The sequence below is a fragment of the Saimiri boliviensis genome, chromosome 12 (genome assembly GCF_048565385.1).
Source record: "Saimiri boliviensis isolate mSaiBol1 chromosome 12, mSaiBol1.pri, whole genome shotgun sequence".
In the NCBI taxonomy this organism is placed as follows: domain Eukaryota; kingdom Metazoa; phylum Chordata; class Mammalia; order Primates; family Cebidae; genus Saimiri; species Saimiri boliviensis.
The window spans coordinates 25463583-25485850 of record NC_133460.1 but is presented as its reverse complement, the minus strand read 5'-3'; the positions used below and the strand labels follow the sequence as shown (position 1 = coordinate 25485850).

At 39.9% G+C, this 22268-nt stretch overlaps 2 protein-coding genes across 4 annotated transcripts in view; one reads left to right on the top strand and one right to left on the bottom strand.

Moving 5' to 3' along the window:
* PARG (poly(ADP-ribose) glycohydrolase) overlaps positions 1-17436 on the bottom strand; it is a 113807-nt gene extending 96371 nt beyond the window's left edge. Inside the window, exons 1-6 of one of the 3 annotated variants that reach the window (XM_003929993.4) lie at positions 16915-17436; positions 10641-10707; positions 9047-10033; positions 7982-8165; positions 3797-3919; positions 3586-3669 (exon numbers count right to left, since the gene is read on the bottom strand). In XM_003929993.4, the coding sequence (XP_003930042.1) occupies positions 3586-3669; positions 3797-3919; positions 7982-8165; positions 9047-10033; positions 10641-10707; positions 16915-17131 (1662 nt within the window). In that variant the 5' untranslated portion in view covers positions 17132-17436. The remainder of the gene's footprint in view (positions 1-3585; positions 3670-3796; positions 3920-7981; positions 8166-9046; positions 10034-10640; positions 10708-16914) is intronic. The other 2 variants (XM_010340604.3, XM_039477817.2) reach the window with 2 other exon arrangements.
* A 16-nt stretch (positions 17437-17452) lies between these two features.
* The window catches only part of LOC101031172 (mitochondrial import inner membrane translocase subunit Tim23), a 30353-nt gene continuing 25537 nt past the window's right edge, over positions 17453-22268 (top strand). The window contains exons 1-2 of the mRNA XM_039477820.2: positions 17453-17708; positions 20498-20556. Coding sequence (XP_039333754.1) covers positions 17603-17708; positions 20498-20556 — 165 coding nt within the window. The 5' untranslated portion in view covers positions 17453-17602. The remainder of the gene's footprint in view (positions 17709-20497; positions 20557-22268) is intronic.

Below are 22268 nucleotides of genomic sequence, written 5' to 3'. Positions count from 1 at the left end.
TCAATGGATTACTCTGTTCTATTGAATCTACCATAAGAGAAATGTGAAAAGAAAATTCAGATTAAAGCAATTACCCCTTCCTGAAATAATCATGGTGCATTAAGGAACTGCTAGAGAGGTAAGCAGACTGTGTAATTTAGAACACTATAATCTTTTTTTTTTTTTTTTTTTGAGACGGAGTTTTGCTCTTTGTTGCCCAAGCTGGAGTGTAGTGGTGCGATCTCAGCTCACTGCAACCTCTGCCTCCCGGGATCAAGCAATTCTATTGCTTCAGCCTCCTGAGCAGCTGGGTTCACAGGCTCCCACCACCAAACCTGGCTAATTTTTGTAGTTTTAGTAAAGACGGGGTTTCACCATGCTGGCCAGACTGATCTCCAACTCCTGACCTCAGGTGATCCACCTGCCTCGGCCTCCCAAAGTACTGGGATTATAGTATGAGCCACTGTGCCCAGCCTCACTATAATTATTCTATTTGTGTTTGAAGAAATATGAAAATTCTCAAAAACAGCCTCTGTTTAGAAGAATAAAATAAAGAACCTAAGATAGTGTTCTTCAAATGGACTCTGGGTAGTACTCCTGGGTGGCCTGCTTTATGTGAGTTTATAATTTTGTTTTTAGAAAACAACTGCCAAATGACAACACACTTTAGGAATTAAGGCTGGTGTTATTGATAGACAAAAATAGTGAAAAGATTGAGCTGTTCTACTCAGCAGTACAATTTAACATACCACAGTACAGGTATGTTAAATTCTACAAAACCTTGGTACACATGTGGTTGCTCATGCCTATAATCCCAGTACTTTGGGAGGCCAAGGCAGGTGGACCACTTGAGCTCAGGAGGCTGAGGCACAAGGATCGCTCAAGCCAGGGAAGTGTAGGTTGCAGTGAACTGAGATCACACCACTGCAATCTGATGTTCTATACAATATCCACCAACATCTATCAACTGTTCGTGATTAGCAGGAAAAGTAATAATTGCAAAATAATTTCCTCTTTATAGTATTTTAAAGAATTTCTCAGCATAATATTTTGGGGTTTGAATCAGTGATTTGAAAATTTTTGTGCAAAAAAAAAATACTGATTACAAATTGTTTTCACCATAATAAATACAAATCAAGCAATGGTTCATTATACCTGAAATTAAAAAAAAAAAATCAAGCTGATATAGCTGTACAAGCACTACAGTGTTTAAGGAGTTGGCTGAGAGCAGTGGCTCACATCTATAATCCCAGACAGCACCTTTGGAGACCAAGGCACGTGGATCACTTGAGCCCAGGAGTTGGTGACCAGCCTAGGTAACACAGAGAAACCTTGTCTCTACAATAAAATAAAATAAACAAAATTAGCCTGGGCATGGTAGTATGTGCCTGTAGTCCCCACTACCTGGGAGGCTGAGACAAGAGGATTGCTTGAGCCCGGGAAGCAGAGGCTGCAGTGAGCTATGATCACACCACTCCACTCCAGCCTGGGTGACAGAGTGAGACCCAGAATCAGAAAAAAAAAAAGTATAAGGAGTTTATATTTAGTTTTAAGTTTGTATACATGTAATTAACATCATACTAAAACTAGTAAACTTTAGCAGAACTTGAGATTTTTTCCATTTAAAGAGTCTGTTTTTTGTAGTTGTGAGTTGTGAGTGGCTAGTGTATTGCTGGTATGACTGAAGGCGGGGTTGATCCTTCATTTGCTTGATAACTGCATTCAAGAGAATCCAGATTGTGTTGGGGAAGGGAGTGACTGCACTCATGGCTAACTTGAAGTATTAAAATAAGGCTACCCCTAAAACCTTCTTAGTCACACAGGATCCCTATAGCCAAAAGAGTACATGTTCCAGCTGCACAGAACAGAATGCTCTCAGCTTGCACAGCACCTTAGGTGTAGAAAGAATATACAGCTAGGGAATGGTGTGGAGAAAGAACACTGGAAATAATTGACTTCCAGGTGGCTTTAGGGTCCTAAGGAGTGAAGGATGGGACTGGGAGGTCTTCATGGAACTGTGTAGGAGTTTCCTATAGACAAATTACTGATCCCCTATTTACTATCCCCAGTAAATAATGGCTGAATTAATATGTAATCAACTGCATTGTATCTAAAGCCTTGGAACTAGTCAGGTGCTCCCCCCAACTAATACTATTTCTTACCCTGTAATCCTATCTGATTTTTAACAAACCACTAATAATTCAAAGGATAATCTCTCTTTTGTTGTGTGTTTTTTGGTAATTGTTTTAAATTAATAAATTTGTAATGTAAAAAAATAAATAGGCCGGGCGCAGTGGCTTACACCTGTAATCCCAACACTCTGGGAGGCCGAGACAGGTGGATAGCGAGGTCAAAAGATCGAGACCATCCTGGTCAACATGATGAAACCCTGTCTCTACTAAAAATACAAAAATTAGCTGGGCATGGTGGCACACGCCTGTAGTCCCAGCTACTCGTGATGCTGAGGCAGGAGAACTGCTTGAACCCAGGAGACAGAGGTTGTGGTTGAGCCGAGATCGCACCATTGCACTCCAACCTGGGTAACAAGAGCAAAACTCCATCTCAAAAAAATAAATTAATAAATAAATAAAAATAGAGTCTTTTTTTTTTTTTTTTTTTTTTTAAGGAGTCCATTAGAAGATTGAGAAACACTGTCCTCAAGGAATAAAGTCCTCAAAATACATAAATACATTATGGTATAAGATATCAATGTTTTTCATGTAAAGAAAAAAAAAACAGGAGCTATGGAAAGGTATAGGAAGTTTAAGAATAACTTGCAAGTATCAGTAGAAAATATTAAGAAATCTGAAAAACTATTATAAGCTTTATCAGAAATAATAAAAAATAAAAAATAAATTTAAAATAAATAAATAAATAAAATCTGAGAAACTACACACCAAATTAAGTCTTTCAAAGAAAATAAAACCCATTTTCATGGAAGTATAAAAAATTGTCACTGTTTATATTTATAAAAACATTAAAAGTTTTCATGGCTATAGTGCCCACACACACACACACACACACACACTCATATTTTAGATATTAGAAAAACAATCTAATGCTTGCCCTTGCAGTCTTATATGAAATATAAATATATCAAAAAATAAATTATTGTCAAAATATAAGAGTAATAAATAAATTACTAAACTGCTAGGAGCTATATTAAGAGCAATAAAAACCTGAATGCTTAATGTATACTTTAATCATTACAAAACTCAGCTTCCCTTTGGGCAAATTTGGCTGAAGTCATAATTCTTTCCTGATTTAAAGATATTTCAGAAACATGATAATTTTAAAACAAAAAATAAAAGAGTAGCTTGGACTGAAGGAAATTGGATGGGGAATCAAGAAACAGAGGTATTATTCCTGGTTCTCCAAATTATTCTGTGTGGCTCCAGGCAAGTCATTTATAACTCTCAGTTCTTTTCATTTCCTAGTAGAATGTCTCTAAGGAGCCTTCCTTAGTGCCAGGTAGCTAGCACTTTGCATCTAAAGAATGTTGCTACCTGAGTCTATTAAGACCAAAAAGTCTTTGAGAGAGGAGACACACCAGGGCCCATCTCTGAGAGAGATGTGTAAGAGAAAAGAATGGTAGAAAGAACATACCTTCAAGTTTTGGGGTCGTGTAAATTTGTTGAGAAGTGCAGTCTGAATGAGCTCCCACCGGCTCCCGGCAGTTCGCTCACCATTCTTTCGGACAAAAGAAAAACATATGAGGAAACTATTCTAAGTTCTTTTGCATTACAGAATCAAAGGTCAAACAAGCAAGTACTAAAGCATTTTTCAGAGACTAAAAGAACCTTGGTTTTGTTCTTACCTCATCTTCTATGGGATACAAATTTTGTTCTGAACAAGGCATTTTAACATGCTTGTTATCCCACAAATCTTTATAATGTGTTGGAAAAGGTTTAGGAACTTCTCCTGCTCGCAAAAGATCTACCTGAAATTGAGGGTAAACAAAATTGTCAGTGCATAAAAACTACATGTAACTTCTACAAAATAATCCAAAGTAACTAAAGCAAATGCGATAAAATAGAGACCAGCTTCCAGGCAAGAAATACCAAAGAACCCTTCAGCTCTTTCCATTCCTCACCTCCACTCAATCAGGTTCCAAGTCACTAGATCCAGTGTATATTCTAGCTCCAAAGCCCCTAAGAATCCTCCTTTGCCTCAGCTTTTACCAAGTGCTTCCTAACCTTCTCCCTAACTCCAGCTGTTGCTAGACACATTCAGTCCCCATAAAACCCTTACCCTCACTTTGGAATAACATTATCTATCTAAAGAACTTCAGGCTTCTAATGCTATAAGGCCTATACTCTGATTCCAAAGGTCATCCTGATTTTCATTTACTTTCTTATCAAAACACTATTCATTCCAAACAAGTCTTAAACAAAATTTAAAATTCCTTAAACATAGCAAATTCATTTTCATATCTATATGTCTGTATATATACTACTGTAGCTTCTCTTTTTAATACCACTACTACCAATTGCCACCTCCCCACTCTATCTAGTTAAATCTCTATTGTCACCTTCATATCTCTGCCAAGTTTTCATTTTCTTTATGAAGTCTTTAGAAACGTTAAAGTAGGCAGTCATTTATCTTGTTTTGTTAGACTATTATAATGCTAAAGCACACTTGTTTTCCTTTCCCTCATTGGATCCCAAAATTCCTTAACATAACCATATTAACTTTGTATTCTGAATATTTAAGATAGAACCTGGCATGTGCATGTGTGCATATGCATGCAGATACATGCAAATATATATACACACACATATGTTACTATAATAACTATTAAGTAAATGTTTGAGGAAGTGTTACAGTAGGTAGCCAGTCAGACATGAGCAGGGCAGGACAGGGCCCCTACTACCATGAGGAATGTCAGGCAACCATGAAGTTGTGAAACTGCTTCTCTAATAGTATTTGGATGCAGCCGGTACCAGGGAGAGGAGTCACCCAATACATAGAAAAACCTAAAACTGGTGATCAGCAACATCCTGATAAGATCTTAGGAGTTGGGCAAGTCAGCTCCAGCATGTGAGGCAAAATGGCAGAGTTTAACTGGCATATGACCTTATAAGGACACTCTACTGGTAAGGGAAGAATGCTTCAAGCAAGCATGTGTTCAACTGCAATAATCACACTGTGCGTGCAGACAGCCCACCTCAAAGGAAGAATCAGGAGAGAAGGGGGCGCAACCCCCTGGAAACACGCCAACATATAAAACTTCAAGTCAAAGGTCAAACTATGTAGTTGATCTCTCAAGTTGCCTGCTTGGCCCTCTTCCACGTGTACTTTACTTCCTTTCATTCCTGCTCTAAAGATTTTTAATGAACTTTCACTCCTGCTCTATTTTCTCTTCTATTCCCATGCTTATTATCTCAGTGATTTTCAAGCTTTTGAAAATAGCAGAATCCTTTTTTCCCCAAGAAATCTGACATAAAGTCGCTTAAAGTCAAACCAAAGCTATTTTTAGAAATACAGTTTTTATAGTGACTTTTATTTACTCTAAAATCAGTAAGTGACGATGGGACAGTTTTAAGAACAAAATTTGAAATTAAGAGTTAGGGATGAGAATTAAAGCTTACATCAATCTACCATTTAGTTTACATTTATCTCTCTTAAACATTATTAATAAAATCCTGATTCACGCACCTACACAGTTGCAAACGGTAACATTTTAAAAACTGTTTGATATCAGGCTAACTCTTCAGATAAAGGGTAGCAAGAGAAGTTGGCTCTATGGTCTGTATAAAATTAGGTTATCTTGGCAAAAACAGCTTGTTAAAATGTGGAATTAAGCATCTTCAAATTTAATTGTATAGTTCTTTTTAAACAAGTTTTTCACTGTTAAAAATATAATTTAGAAACAAAATTTGTATCAACCTTCAAAAGAACCCCTGAAGTACCTCTATATAGCACAATTCAGTACATACTGTTGCCTTACTTATCTCTTATCTGGGATCTTACATTACCTCTTATGGCTCCCAGTGTATTCACACTTCTGTTTTCCTTATATGCAGCTGTCTGATTAACCTTGCTACAGCACAAATACTGTCTGCACAGACACGAATTAAGTCTGGTTCCTGGCACTTGAAGCCCTCTATGATATGAACCTAATCCAATTTTCAAGTCTCTTCCTCTATTCCCCATCCAAATTCCACACTCCAGCAAAGGCACTGTTTTCCATCTCTAAAACAGATAGTTTTCAACCACACAGCCTTTTCTTACAAATCTTATATATCTGGCTGGGCGCGGTGGCTAACGCCTGTAATCCCAGCAGTTTGGGAGGACGAGGTGGGCGAATCATGAGGTCAAGAGATCGAGACCATCCTGGCCAACATGGTGAAACCCCATCTTACTAAAAATACAAAAAAATTAGCTGGGCGTGGTGGCATGTGCCTGTAGTCCCAGCTACTCGGGAGGCTGAGGCAGGAGAACTGCTTGAACCCAGGAGGTGGAGGTTGCAGTGAGCCGAGGTCATGCCACTGTACTCCAGCCTGGCACCTGATGAAAGAGTGAGACTGTCTCAAACAAAAAACAAACAAACAAACAAACAAAAATCTTGTTTATCTGTCCAGAAGTCTCCTATCTTACTAATTACACCTCAGAAATTTATGCTTATCTTTTAGAGCTCAAACCCCATAACTTTGCTCAATGTCAGCTTCTGAACATGCCAAAGAATTCTGAATTTCAAAATAGTTAATCACATCTACACTAAACTGTATGTTAAAAGGGATCATGTTAATTTTTTTAGTAGTGCATGTGAAATCTATATAAAGATTAATAAATGAAATGAATGTTTAAAACTACCCAGCGAGTGACAGAAATCTAAAACTGGATTATCATGATGGTCACATAGCTCAATAAATGGTCTCAGTAACACCAAATCGAGCACTTAAAATGGGTGAATTTTTATATACCTCAATAAAGTTATTTTTTAAAAGCAAGAACACTCAGAAAGTACAAAAGAGGTTACTAGAAACTAGGGGAAGCAGGGAAGAAGGTATAATAATTTAATATGTACAGAGTTTCTGTTAATGTAGTATTATGATATGCACATTGGTTTTTGTCCAGGTTCGTGGCTCATAATTGCCAGAGCCCTTGTCTTTTGTTATAATGTTAGTCTTTAGTTATGTTTTGCTATAATGTTGTTATGGCATTATAATGTTAAAACAAAGACCATAACAGCCTTCTCCCAAAACAAACCCCCTTCTTGCCTGGGGACTAGATTGCCATTGTAGGACTAACAAAGTAGCCACAAGATTAGAAATTATGGTTTTGGAGCTGTGTAGCTGGAGGCTACAAGATTTTGACCCTCCCTAACCTGCAAATATCAGTGCTTGAGATACTTCGCAGACCCTGCACTTGATGGATCAGCTGGCCCCACCCAGATGGATAAACTGGCTCTTCTGATCTTGTGGCCCCTACCCAGGAACTGACTCAGCACAAGAGGACAGCTTCAGCTTCCCATGATTTCTTCTTATGGTTCAACCAATCAGCACTCTTGATTCACTGGCCTTCCTTTCCCACAAAATTATCCTTAAAAACTCTGATTCCTGAATGCTCAGGGAGACTGATTTGAGTAATAAGAAAACTCTGGTCTCCTGCAAAAAAAAAAAAAAAGGTTGGGGAGCAAAACTGTATAATGATTTAAGGACACTAAACCATACATAACTTCGAATTTTAAGGATGAATGCAGGATTGTGCAGGGACTGCACAATACTATCAACTGAGTAAAAAGAAAAAAAAGAAGAATTCAATGAGGTTTCTTAAAAATACTGAAAATATTTCAACTTTATCAGCTGACTATTGCTAATTTGTTAAGTCCTATATTAAGTCATCATTATATTTCTCTATTCTATAGACTTCTCAGTATTTTATATATGCAGAAAACAGAAGAACTTTCTAAACCTTGGTCTGTTTTTCCACTTAATAAATATCACAATAAATGAGGACTTCCAGTCTTCTCTCATCATTGGTAAGAGGTGCTACCTACCCGAATAGTGACGGTGTGATTGGCAGATGGTCTCAAGAGAGGCAGCCGGATCCCACACAGAGGCATTCTTCTCATCTCCTCAATGGGAGTTCCAAGCCACTTCTTATCTGGAGAAAGGTGAGGTGGAACGTATTTAGGGATCTTCCTTTCTGTTCTTTGATGTCTGGTCTCGCACTGTTCTTTTCTAAGGTCAAGACAAATGTATCTAGTCACAAATTATTTACTGTTTTAATTCCATTAGATACACAAGCACAAAATTTACCCAGAACTTTATTGTTTAAAGTATGCCATACTTGCTCACTTACTTTATATGTGTTATATTTACAATCAAAAGAAAAACTTATAAAGCCTATATTAAAACTCAAGAGCTTATTTTCAACAGCCTGTGGAAGAGAGTTCCAAACACATGTAAATCACCTTCTCAAAACAGAAACGAGTCATGGTTCATAGTATCATCTACACAGTAATTTTTAATGAAGTGAACTCACTATTGCATGCTGATCGCACTATTTCAGGAAACTCAGATCACAGAAATCATTGATGGGATTTAAGATTCCACATGGGGTAATGGCAAAATATAAGCTTTGTAATCAAACACACCTGGATTTAAATCCCAGCATTACCACTCAGAAGGTACACGATTCCAGCAAATTCTCTAACCTAAATCTCAGTTTTCTCATTTACTAAGTACAGTACCATCAGTCTGCCTGTCACCACATTAGACATAGCGTAAAACGTGTAATATACAATGGTGTAGAAAAAAACATCTAGCTGAAGAAACAGTAGCTACTATCAACCTAGTATTTTCATGTTCTAATAATTCCCATAAATACCAAAAGGAAGTTCCTAAGAATCTGATTTCTACTATTTATTTTACCTCTTGCTTTGTTTCTAGCCTTTTTAGAGTTTAAACTTTGGAGTCTAAGTTTAAATTTAGCATAAGTAGTTAACAAGAAACATAACCATTTCTTTGCTTTACTAGAAATCATAGCTTCCTTAAACTCCCTTACAAAACTATAAAGCATATTACACTATTGGAAAGATACTCCTAACAGAAAAAATTACCTTCTGTCCTCTGCTTTGGGCATTCTCATGAAATGATCTGTGATTTTAGAATCCTTTTTTCCATGTTGCTTGAAATTTCTGCATTCTACATTCAGGCTGGAAATATTTCCAGGTGGTTTAGCATTTAAATCATTCAATCCAGTGCGACTCTCTCCTCCTTCAAATTGGAAATGTAATCTACCTTCGCCTCCCTTAGTAGAGTGCCGTTTCCTAAATTCAGTGTCAGCTTCTCTTGCTTGGAACCTTGAAGATTTATTTGCTGTTTGGAAGGAACTAACATCTTCTTGTTCATCAAAACCTGGACTTGTCTCCTCATCTGCTTCTGAGTCTTGACAACTATTTTTGGAATTATCTACATCCATTGGTGACTCAGGTTCACTTTCCTTCTCAAATGGAGGAGAATTTCCTAGGCAACTTTCTTGTCTATTCAATTTGTTGTCATTTTTTGGTCCAGTACCAAGGTCCTCAGAGCCAACATCTGATAATGGACTCTCTGGCACCACGTCTGTCTCTTCCTGCTGACAACTTGCACAGTCTTCCCCAGGATGGCAAGACTTGCTACACCTCCAGTGGCTTCTGGCTTCTCTGGCCTGTTCATCTTCTGTAGCCTGCTTTGCATTTGTAAGCTTTACAGTTGTGAGAAACTGTTGATTGTCTCTATTTTCTTCACTGTCTGTGTCACTGTGATCATCATTTTGAGGTGACTGATCAATGTTAGCATTACTAAACTGCTCTGATACCAGAGTTACTGTCTGAGGTTCACCTTCCAAAAGCTGCTCCATGTGTTTCCCTTCATTTTGCCACTTACACATTGCTGCAGTCTGATGCTGGTTCAAATACTGCATACTTTTTTCAGTGGGTGACTTATCAAGACGTAGCTGAGAAACATTTTCTAATTTTTCTACATTATGTTGGTACAAGTTATCTTTTTGTACAGAACTCATCATGGATTCTATTCTTGTATTGTTGTTTTCTTTACTATCCAAACTACAAGAGAACAGAAAGAACTAAAAACAACTTATAATACAAAAAAGCCACTTATCCAATCATACCTAGTATCACAGCAGTAATTAAACTCTGTGTGGTTACCTGAGCACACAGCATGCTCTTCCATGACTCCATGTCTCTGCATGTGCCCCTAATGCCCTCCGCACAGCTGTGTGTCTGGCAAACACCTGCCTTTCCTTCAACTCATAAATGTCACTCACCTCTCTATGAAGTCTTCTCCTTTAGGTACCAAAGGTAAAGTTGAACATTTGTTTCTTCTATACACTAATCACCACTGTGCCTTGCTCGCACCTTTACTACTGCATCTATCACACTAGGCAGTAATAATGTGTTTTTGTGTCTGTGGCCACTGCTACAGTGTAAGTATCTTAAAGATAAAGGCTATTCCTCTCTCACCTTGGTGTCTCGAGTATACAGGACAGTCCCTGGCACATAGGACTCTCTAAAAAATTGCTTATAAGTTGATTCAAATGAACATAGATAAAGGAGAACAGAAAAGCATGAAGAAAGAAAGAAAATACTAAAGCAGCAAGATAAAACATCCATGCGTTGTTATTCATTTCTCTATATAGAAATGTTTCTATACCTTTCTGATTCCGCCGTCTGGATTCCTTTAGTGTCCATCCAACTGGTAATAGTCTTTTGTTTGTAAACTATAAAAAAAAATGTATATTCATACATTCCTTCAAACAGAAAAACATATACAGCATATTATACATGCAAGGCACTATGCTAGGTTCTACGGGTTGTACAAAAGATTAATAACTCAAGTATTTGCCCTCAAGTAATAAGGGATAAGACAGAAACATAAATATTAATACATATGACATAGGGTAGAAAGTGGTGCCAAAAAGAGTTGGTATGGCCTAAAGGATAAAAGCAGCATGGGCTATGGAATCAGAATATCTGGATTCAAATCCTGGCTCTTCCATTAGCTTCCTACATTACTTTATGAGTGGTCATTTCTCTGTCTCAGATCCCTCATTTTAAAACATGCAAAATAACAGTATCTCTCATGAGGTAAGGCTTAATTTAAGTAAAAATAATTCATGTAAAGTGTTTAGGGCATTACCTGGTTTATGCTTAGTAAATGTTGATTCTTAATTATCATTATTATTAAAATAGGTCCTGATAAAGGAATTAAGGTTATCTCTGAGGAAGAGATTACGTCAATGAACAGGAGAAAGTGGGCATAATTAGGTAAGATTTTTTGGGAAGAGGTAAGCCTTGAATTATGCCTTGAAAAGTAAACCTGTAGTCACATAAAGAGAAAATAAAGCAACAAAAAATATGGTTGAAAAGTCAGCCAGGATTGTATCATAGAGTAGGACCTTGAATGACCCATAAAGAGAAGTACAAAAAGGTGCTGAAAGATATGATTCCTCTCCTCTAGGACACTCACAGTCATGCGTGACAGCCTGGAGGACAAATCTGAGGGACAAGGAGGAAGAGCCTATTGCCAGAAACCACGGAGGAAGCTACTGGTCCAGGTCAGTGGTTCCTAAACTATCTGGATCATCAGGAAGCCGGCAATCAATGGACCTCGGGGCCGCACTCCAGTCCTACTGAGTCAGAATCTACATGTAAGGAGGATGAAGGCATCATGGGAGCTGGAACATATTTTTTTTTCCAAAAGTGATTTTGATGATCCGCTAGACTGAACAACTACTGGCCAAGAACATAAACTAGTCCTTGTGGGAATAGTAAAACTGAGGAAAGTTATTACAGCCTTCACAACAATAGGGGAGGTTCAAAGTGACTTTAACCAAGCTTTAAGCTTGAGAGACTTGAAAAATGATGACATCCTTAAGTAGAAATATGGACTGTAAGAGGCTTGTGTTTAGGAAAAAAAATATGATTAGGTCAATTCTGCACATGCTAAATTTGAGATCCAAAGAAGTAACTAGATAGAAATGACGAGCAGACAGTAGCAAAAGTAGAATTGATAGCTCAGGAGAGGGAGATGCAATATAAACAAATACAAGCCACATTTTATATAATCATTAGAAATAAGTATGCTGTCAAAGTTGAATATACTGAATAGGGATTAAATGTACATCATATTTTATTACCAGAAATAAAATATTAAACATTCTCAAATGTTTAAGGTTTGAGATAGTCACTAAATTGCAATGTAAGAATCTCAGCATTCTAAGTCACAGGATCTTTCTTATTTACCTACCTCTCCTCAAACACCATATTGAGCAAAACAGATACAGCTTCAAATATATGAAAATCAATGGCTTATTTATCACTGAGATAATGGCATAATCAAAATCCATTTCAGACGGGGAGAATTTTATACCAGAAAAATATACCTTCCACAAAGTATTAATAATCCAGCTAGTAAAAATCTTTGATTAGTGTTTGAAAAATAGTTTCTATCACAAAAAAAAGTAATTATACATAGTGATTTCTTACTGTTAAACACCATTACTTTAGTGACTTTATTTAGTATTTCTGTAGCAGATCAGGCTTCAGAGAAAAAATGAGATTCAGTCAGAGGGATGAACCATTTGATTCTGAAACTTTTTCTATAGTTTCATCTTCTCGATTTTTCTAAACTGTACTATAGACCAAATTACAGACCAGTAAATGCCAAAACATTCCTTTTTTGAGTCAGTTTAGAAGTTAAAACATCTTTTTTCTGTAAATATAAAGATTAATGTTAAGATGCAATGACTAGGTTCCTAAAATACACACGAAGCACATACTACAGTCATATGTCTACAGAACCTAAAGACTGCACACATTATTTCATGAAAACCCAGGAGTGTTCCAGTGATGGTGAGGAAGAAGAGAGCTCTCTCCTATAGCCCTGACCCTGAGAATGTGTTCTCTCTCCAGCTTCACACTTCCTGAAGCCTGAGGAAGGGATGAAGGAGGAAAAGCAAGAGGTGAGGAACCAGTATCTTCTGCTAATAAACACTGCTCAATCCCTCCTAGGGCCTGAGAGAAAGGACTGCTTACTGCTCTTTCCAATATCACTACTTCTGTCTTCCTAAGGTTTCCTTTTCCTTCCCAACACACCACAGGACTATGTCAGAGCTTTACCTTTCTTACTCCTGAAGGAAGGATAAAATGATGCTTTCCAGGTTTCCTAGGAATTTTAACTAGAAATAGTTCGAGCACACAAAAACAGAGGCAGTAAGAAGTGATGAAAAGATACAAGATCTTTGGTCAGATAGTCTATTGTGTTGAGATCTTTGTTCTGTCATTTACTAGTACCCTCTTGGTCAAGTTACTTCACTTTGCTAAGCCTTTATTTCCTCACCCAGAAAATGAAGCTACCACCACCTACTTCTAAGAGTTATGCAGATCAATTACAATGCAAAAGTCACAGAAAATATTGTGTCCTGCCTCACAAAACAGCAAATATATTATCAATATGTTATCTCCCAACATTTCCACCCAGTTTTTTTTTTCCCACTGAGATCAGTAATTCTCCAACTTTGACTTCACATCATTTACATTTATTCTCATCAGTAACATTACTGAATGTATTTTAATCAGCAGGTCATTCAATTCAGCTATAGATTGATACAAGCAAAAGACACAAATGCCATAAAATTCTCCAGCATTTCAAAGGAACACTCCCCACTTTCACAAAAAGTCTAAAGCAACAGATCTGGATAAATCCTTCATCAACACAATGCAAGTTTGCAGAGTCCTTTTCTTTCTTCCTTCCTCTCCCTCCCTCCCTTCCTTCCTTTCTTTTTCAGAAGTGGAGTCTCACTATGTTGCTCAGGCTAGATTGGAACTCCTGGGCTCAAGTGATCCTCTTGCCTTAGCTTCCTAAGTAGCTGGGACTACTGGTGCACATCACCACACCCAGCAAGATTTGCAATTTCAATCAATATAAGAAATGTGCCCAGGAAGATAAATAATATAAAATTTAAAGATACCGAATAAATATCCATTTCTCTACCCCACCTACTTGTCCTAGGATAATTATATATAAAAATTTAAATACCAAGTTCCTAAAGGAATCCCAAAAATTCTAACAATGGGCTTTTGTTGAAATATAAACTTTGAACATTCTGTTAACGTTCAAAGTTGGTGTCCTGTGCCAGGCATTAGAAAACATTTACACATGTGAAATACAGCCCCAAGTATTCATTTGGTACCTCTTCTGCAGAAATCTTAATTAAGATCCAACCAGTGAGGACTGACTGCCCCCACCCCTATTTGCAACTTACTCCTCCTCCTTCACATGCAAATAAGGTTAATGAAACCACAAATTATCCTGTCACAGAAGCTGAAGTACACCTGAATATATACCTGAAGTTCACCTTCAGTTCCCTCTCCCCTAGACCAAGTTCTCTAAAATCTATACCCTAAATTTTAAATCCATCCCTTCCTTATACCCTTTAAACACATCACTTATTAGACAACTGCCATTTGTTTCTTACAACTAGTCTCCCTGTCTACAGTCTTGACTATCCAGTGTTCTGCAACTACAAATGACCAGTGGTTTTTCAGTGAAATAATACAGACAATATAAGAATGCATCATACATAGTAAGGTTAAGTATTATTTCGTGAAACATTTATTTCAGTTATAAATATGGCTTATTTGCCAGGTTACATATATTTCTTACTCTGTGTACCAGATAAAGTTTATGCTGTGGGTTGCTGTTAGAAAAGTCCAAAAGCCACTGCTTAAGCCATATTTTCTAAAATATTAACCAAATGGTATTCCCACTCTTAAAGCTTTTTAGTGGTTTCTCCATTAACCACAGAATAAGGTTGAAATTCCTTAAAATGGAACTTGAGTCTCTTCATGATAAGCTCCTGCCTGTCATCCAGCCTCATCTAACACTCCTCTGTCAACTTATGCTCTAGTCTTACCAACTTTTGCATGTCTTTTTCCCTCTATGTGTATAGTTTTCCTCTCTGGATTTATACAGCAAATCTTGCTCATCTTTCAAGGCTAGTGCAAATCTGCTCCTTACTGCCCCTAAGTCCTAAGACATCTAAGTGTACACCCTTCACCAGAGAACTGCCTGAGCTCTGCCAGCCTCTTGCATTGTTAACCAATACATCCTTTTTGAAATGCTCTCCTTTACCTGACACAAGCCAGGCTTTCCTCCCACCTCTGCGGCTGCTTCTCTTCAGTCTACCATTGAATGTAGGTGTTCCTAAAGCCTCTGCCCTAGGTCACTTTTACTTCTCTACATGTTTATATGTTCTTAACTATGCCCATAGCATCCATTATGATGTCTATGCCAAAAACTCCCCAGTCTACAACTCCAGCACAGAAATAATTCTTCTAAGGTAGAAACTCAAGTATCCTATTCTTTCCTGAATCCATCCCCTTCCCTACTGCCAGCATTCAAGTCTAAGCTACAATTATTTCCAACCTAGATTAATTTCTTAACTGAGTCTTGGGGCTCCACTTAAGTTCCCCTTCAATCCATTCTTTATTTTCTACACACTAGCCACAGACTTTTCAACAAACAAATCTAATGAAGTCACTCCCCTACTAAAAATCCTTGAGTAGCATCTCATGGCCCTTAAAGTTCAAAATCTTTAGCACTGTCTACATATCCAATTTGATCTGACTTTTCTCTACCACACTGCAGCCTTATCTCTCTCTACTCTCTTATGTTTACTCTATGCATCAATTGCACTCTTTTTTTTTTTAGGCGTAGTTTTGCTCTTGTTGCCCAGGCTGGAGTGCAACGGTACGATCTCCGCACACTGCAACCTCTGCCTCCTGGGTTCAAGGGATTCTCCTCCCTCAGCCTCCTGAGTAGCTGCGATTACAGTTGCCCACCACCACGCCCGACTAATTTTTTCTATTTTTAGTAGAGACGGGGTTGCCGGGCGCGGTGGCACATGCCTTTAGTCCTAGCTACTCGGGAGGCTGAGGTGGCAGGATCGCTTGAGTCCAGGAGTTCTCGAATGTAGTGTGCTATGCCGATCGGGTGTGTGTACTAAGCTGTAGTGGGATCGCGCCTGTGAATAACCACTGCACTCCAGCCTGGGCAACATAGTGAGACCCTGTCTCTATTTAAAAGAGAGAGAAAGAGAGAGAGAGAGAGAGAGAGAGAGAGAAGGAGTTTCACCACGTTGGCCAGGCAGGTCTTGAACTCCTGACCTCAAATGATCTACCCACCTCGGTCTCCCAAACTGTGGGAATTACAAGCGTAAGCCACCGCGCCCGGCCTCAGTTGCACTCCTGTAACACTTCCTTACTTCCTCTTCACCTAACTCCTCCTACTCATACTAAAGTCCTCAGAATAAGAATCTCATCTTCTGGAGGTCTATCTTCGATCCCATAAATTAAGTTAGGTAGAACAATCTGTCCTTCGTCTGTCAGAACATCCATCACCTTTTATTATATAAACTTTCACTATTGTCTATCTCTCCAGATAGATTTTAAGATACGGAGGCAGAGGCCAAGTTTCTCTTGCTCAACACTGAATGCCAGGGACGAATACAATACCAGCCTAGACTAATAGCTCTGCACCCTGGGACCCAGAATCAGAACAAGTGAAGTTGTTTTCTTCCTACCTAGACGCTGAAGCGCCCTACTTACTGTTTCACATACACAATTAAGTCTCCTTGACGACTAAGGCAATTTCTCAATCAAACATGAAGAAGCAAACAGGTGGTGGAGTCTCCTGCCATTTTCCGCCCTATGAGTGACCGCTCATCAGAGTGTCTCACGTCAATCGCACCGGGAAAAATGCGGCCCCATTCACCCACTAGTCGGTTTGGTAGCTCAACAAGTGGACCTCAAAGTGATGATGCACACAAGACCAGAAAGGAGTGACTGGAGCCCTTGAGTCCTCAGACTGAGACCAGAAGGTTAGGGCCGAGGCGAAGGACAAACATTTTTATTTCCCCACGTACCAAGCGAGGTGGCGCTGCCTCTGTGCTGTCCCGCCCGCCCTGGGACGCAGGCTGGAGAGGACGGTGGGACCCTGAACTGCACGTGAGCGTCCTTGGGGTCGAGGACGCGCCTCTGCCTGCTGGGAAAGCTCCGGGCGTCGGAAGCAGCCGGCGAAGTTGCAGCGACGCCCCAGCGGGGTCGCTTGGTGCAGGGTTCACAGCCGGGGCCCGCATTCATGCTGGGACCCACAGCGCACTGTCCCCGGGCCGGCCCGGGCGGAGAGCCTCATTCACTAACCCTGAGAGGGACGGACTGCGCCTCCTTCTCAGCGCCTCCCCGCACCATTCCCTCTCTGCCGCTGCCCGCTTCTGCAATTGCTGATCCGCCGGCCTCCCAAGTCAGGCCGTAAGCAGTCGCCTGCCTTCCCGCTTCCACTGGCACCCCACCTGCCTCAGGATGCGCCGCTTTGATACGGGCTTCGTTCACTTTCCCACCACCGGAAAGCTGCCGTCAGGCGCTTCCGGCTTCCGGGACGCACACTGCCGCAAAGCGGAAGTGTGGTGCTTAGCGGGAACCGGCGTCCGGAAGGTCAGCGTGTGAAGGAGGCCCTGGCAACGCGGGGTTACCCGCAGTTTCAGAGAAGCAACGGCCCAGCGGACCATCCAGGCTTGAGGCAGCGGCGGGAAGCACCCGGTTTGCTGCGATACCATGGAAGGAGGCGGGGGAAGCGGCAACAAAACCACTGGGGGGTTGGCCGGCTTTTTCGGAGCTGGCGGAGCAGGTTACTCGCACGCGGATTTGGCAGGCGTCCCGCGTAAGTATGGGGCCTAGCTTGCGATCATTTCTCTCCGGTTCCTGCGTCTACACCAAAGTCGCGTGTCCCCTGTTTTATGTTTCGGTTTTTTCTCTTCCTGGCATTCACAAGCTTCACTATCACTGGTGGGTTTAGCGTATCTGCATGGCTGCTCTTTCAGGATCGAGTGTGAGGGCCACGGCTCTCCCGTGGAAGCTGTCTGTGATTGACCTGGACTCGCGAGATGATGCGGGTTTTCTTAGGTTTATAGCCAAGACCCGTGCCTTTTGTGTGTGACGGGCCGTGTGACTGACCCTTGATTAAAAGTAGAGCCCATCTTTAGAAGTGAATATATCCCAAACAGCAGGCCTATAGTTAACTTTTTAGTACACAGCGACATTCTGAACCCTCTGGTAGCCGTCAGGGCAGAACATTTCAGTAATATTGCATTAAGTAAGGAATAAATATGACTTGAGACAGGCTGGGAAACCATCTTAAGGAGCTAGAAAGTCAGCTGAACTTTAAAGGTTTATAGACATGAAGAAAGAAGACAGGTAAGAAAAGGAAATACACAAGATCAGGGATACAGAGGCATGCATTTGCCTTTGCCTCTCCTCCGTCTTTTCTTCTTCTTCTTCTTCTTCTTTCTTCTTTCTTCTTCTTCTTCTTTTTTGAGACATAATCTTGCTCTGTCACCCAGGCTGGAATGCGGTAGTGTGATCTCGGCTTACTGCAGCCTCTGCCTCCCGGATTCAAACGATTCTCCTGCCCCAGCCTCCTGAGTAGCTGGGACTACAGACGAGTGCGACCACGTCCGGCTAATTTTTTGTATTTTTAGCAGAGACAGGGTTTCACCGTGTTAGCCAGGATGGTCTCGATCTCCTGACCTCGTGATCTGCCCGCCTGGGCCTCCCAAGGTGGTAGGATTACAGGCATGAGCCACCGCACCCAGCCTCTTCTCAGTCTTTAATCAGAAAAGACCTTTCATGTCCGTAGTGTCACCTTTGTCAAAAAACTGAATCTAGAACACAAGGTGTTTTGTTGTCTTTTGACCTCACTCTGTCAACCAGGTTGGGGTGTGGTGGCATGATCGTAGTTCACTGAAGCCTCGCAGTCCTGGGCTCAAACAATCCTCCCACCTAAGCCTCCTAAGTAGCTGGACTTATAGGTACGTGCCGCCACGCCTGGCTAATTTTTCGTTTAACTTATTGTGGAGATGGGGTCTCCCTGTGTTGTCCAGGCTGGTCTCAAACTCTTGAGCTCAAGCCATCCTCCTATCTCGGCCTCCCAAAGTGCTTGGATTCCTAGGCCTGAGCCTAGCTAGGTACCTCTGTAGAACACAGTTTCATATTAATCTTAGTATCTCTGAGTTTCACAGCACAAAGGGCACCCTTAATGTGACGATATTGTGACATAAATTTGATTAAGATTTGAAAGTAAATTGAGGGACCGGTGAATTAACACCACTTACTGAGCTTCTGCAGTGTGCTAGCTACTTTTCTGGGTGCAGGACTGTAGCGGTTTTTTTTTTGTTTGTTTGTTTTGGTTTCTTTTTAAAGACTTGCTCTCACAGGGTTTACATAATACTGGAGTAAGCCAACAAACATAAATTAAAACATTGCAGTTAAAGTGCTGTAAAGGGAATAAAGTAGTAGAGTCATGAGATTGTGATGGAAGCAGGAGGCCATTCTAGAATGGCTTAGGGAAAACATCCCAGGGGAGTTGACATTTGCGCTGTGACCCAAATACAGTACAAATGCTTGGGAAGTGAGTATCCAGGAAAATAGCTAGTGCAGATATCCTGAAACAAAACAAATTTGGCATGTTTAAGGAACAACTCTTAGGCCAATCTGTCTTCATAGTTACAAGGAAGTTGGATCAGTTGAAGATACATCAAGAGAGATAGGGAATGGCAGTTAATGTAGGGTTTTGTAAGTCATGGTAAGGAGTTTGGATTTTCTTTAGAAAAATCACTGTAGTTGCTATGTAGACAGTGAATTGAAGGGACAAGAGAAAGCAAGGAGTTAGTTAGGAAGTTGTTGCCATGAGATTTGTTGGTTGGACAAGGATGGTAACAATAGAGACTATGATAAGTAACACAATTCAAAATAGGCGTTAAAAATAGAACTAACAGAACTCCTAATTGATGAAAAGATCAGAGGCATGGGTGATGCATAGATTTGTGAATAACTGCTGAGATACAGAAGGATCCAAAGATTGACAGGTTTTACTGTTTTCAATGTTAGTGAATTCAGGTCTGGCCTTCTGAAAGTTTGTGTGTTCTTCTGCACAGACCCACATCCCTGTGGTAATGACCCAAGGATTCTCTACGTTGCCATAGTCAATCTGTTGTCAATAGTAATATCAGAAGAAACTGCCTTGAAATACTCATATAGAACATGTACACAGAAAACCCAACCACTATTTTTCCCATGAAATTAATTAGTCTTTTCTCAGTCCTATTTTGCAGTTTACATACTTACCAAATATTCTTCTACTAAAGTGAAAGAAATTAGCTTTATAAGTGGCCTGGGCTATGCTTCCTATAAGTTCAATAATCTGATCTGTGTCACTGCCAATATCTTATTGGTATAAAAACCTAAGCCAACCAGTGCAAGACCTGGTTTGGGAGATCTCAGGATCAGTCAGTCCTTAAACTGACAGATAGGGAGGATAAAATGGGAAAAATTTTTTACCTTCAGTGAGCCTGTAAAAATTGCAAACACATGTAACAGTCAGGAGCTGGATTAACTCTTAACTGAATGAACTAAAGAATTTCGTTAAAATGTGACATTTTGTTTTCTCTCTAGTAACTGGTATGAACCCTCTGTCTCCTTATTTAAATGTGGATCCACGATACCTCGTGCAGGTAAGATTAAGATTTTTACTAGTTTGGTGTGCTATCTTACTGTTTAAAAAAAAAAAAAAAAAAAAAAAAGCCAAGTGCTTATTATGCTGACTTGAACTATGACATGCACTTCTGGAGGCACTAAGTGTCTGGTCTCCATTCACCCTTTTTCCTCACAAACCCTGTGAGCTTGGCCTGCATCTCTCTGAAACCAGTTAACACTCTTCAAAGGCTTATTTTTTAAAAACCAAAGTGGAATTAATTTTTAAAAGCACCCCAATGAGAGTTTTGGGATGCATAATTACAAAGTGTGTGGGTTGGCTTTTTTTTTTTTTTTTTTAAGGCAAAGTTTGGCTCTTGTACCCCAGGCTGGAGTGCAGTAGCACGATCTCTGCTCACTGCAACCTCAGCCTCCTAGGTTCAAGCAATCCTCCTGCCTCCACCTCCCAAGTACCTGGGACCGCAGGTGCCTGCCACCATGCCCAGCTAATTTTTGTATTTTCAGTAGAGACAGGGTTTCACCATGTTGACCAGTCTGGTTTCGAACTCCTGACCTCAGGTGATCAGCCCGACTCGGCCTCCCAAAGTGCTGGGATTACAGACAAAGTGTGTTTTAAAGCTCAGTTTGCACTATCAGGGTTCTTTTGACTAAGCATCAGAAGTTTCAAAGATTACGTTAGGAAAGCAAGGTTGATTTAACATCTGAAAATTAATGTATTGTGCCATATCAACTTATAATAAGGCAATCAAGGAAAGAATACAGTACAAAGACCAGGCTTATCTCTATAGATTCACAAAAAGCATTTGACAACATCCAACACTCCCTTTATGATTAGAAAAACAAACTAGGCTGGGTGCATTGGTTCACATCTATAATCCCAGTACTTTGGGAAGCTGAGGTGGGTAGAGCACTTGAGGCCAGGAGTTCGTGACCAGCCTAGCCAACATGGCAAAACCCTGTCTCTACTAAAAATACAAAAATTAACCAGGTGTGGTGGTGCCTCCCTGTGATCCCAGCTGCATCAGAGACTGAGACATGAGAATCAGTTGAACCCTGGAGGCAAAGGTTGCAGTGAACCAAGATTGCGCCACTACAGTCCAGCCTGGGCAACAGAGTGAGACCCTATCTCTAGATAGACAGACAGATAGATCAGTCAGTCAATCAATCTAGACATAGAAGGGACTTCAGCCTGATAAATGGCATCTACAGAATATCCAAAGCGAACATATTTAATGGTGAAGGACTGAATACATTCTCCCTAATATCAGGAACAAAATAAGTATGTTTAGTCTCATTTGTATTCAGCATTGTCTGGCCAGGACAGTTAGGCAAGTATATGAAATGGCAGTCAAATTGAAAAATAAGTTAAATTATGTGTTTATAAGTGATATGATCTTATCTATAGAAAATCACAAGGGAAACCACAAAAATCTATTGAAACTAACAACCGAGTTCAGCAAGTTGCAGAATACAAGTTCAATATACATAAATCAAATATATTTCTAGACATTCACGATGAACACTACAAAAATGAAATTACAAAAAATTCATTACCAATAACATCAAAAAGCAAATACTTAGAAATAAATGGACCAGGTACAAAACGTATTCTGAAAACTATAAAATATTATTGAAATTAAGTGAAAAGGCATGTGCTATGATCCTGAAAAATTTAATATTAAAATGGCAGGAGTCACCAAGTTAACCAACAGATTTAGTGCAGTGCCTGTCA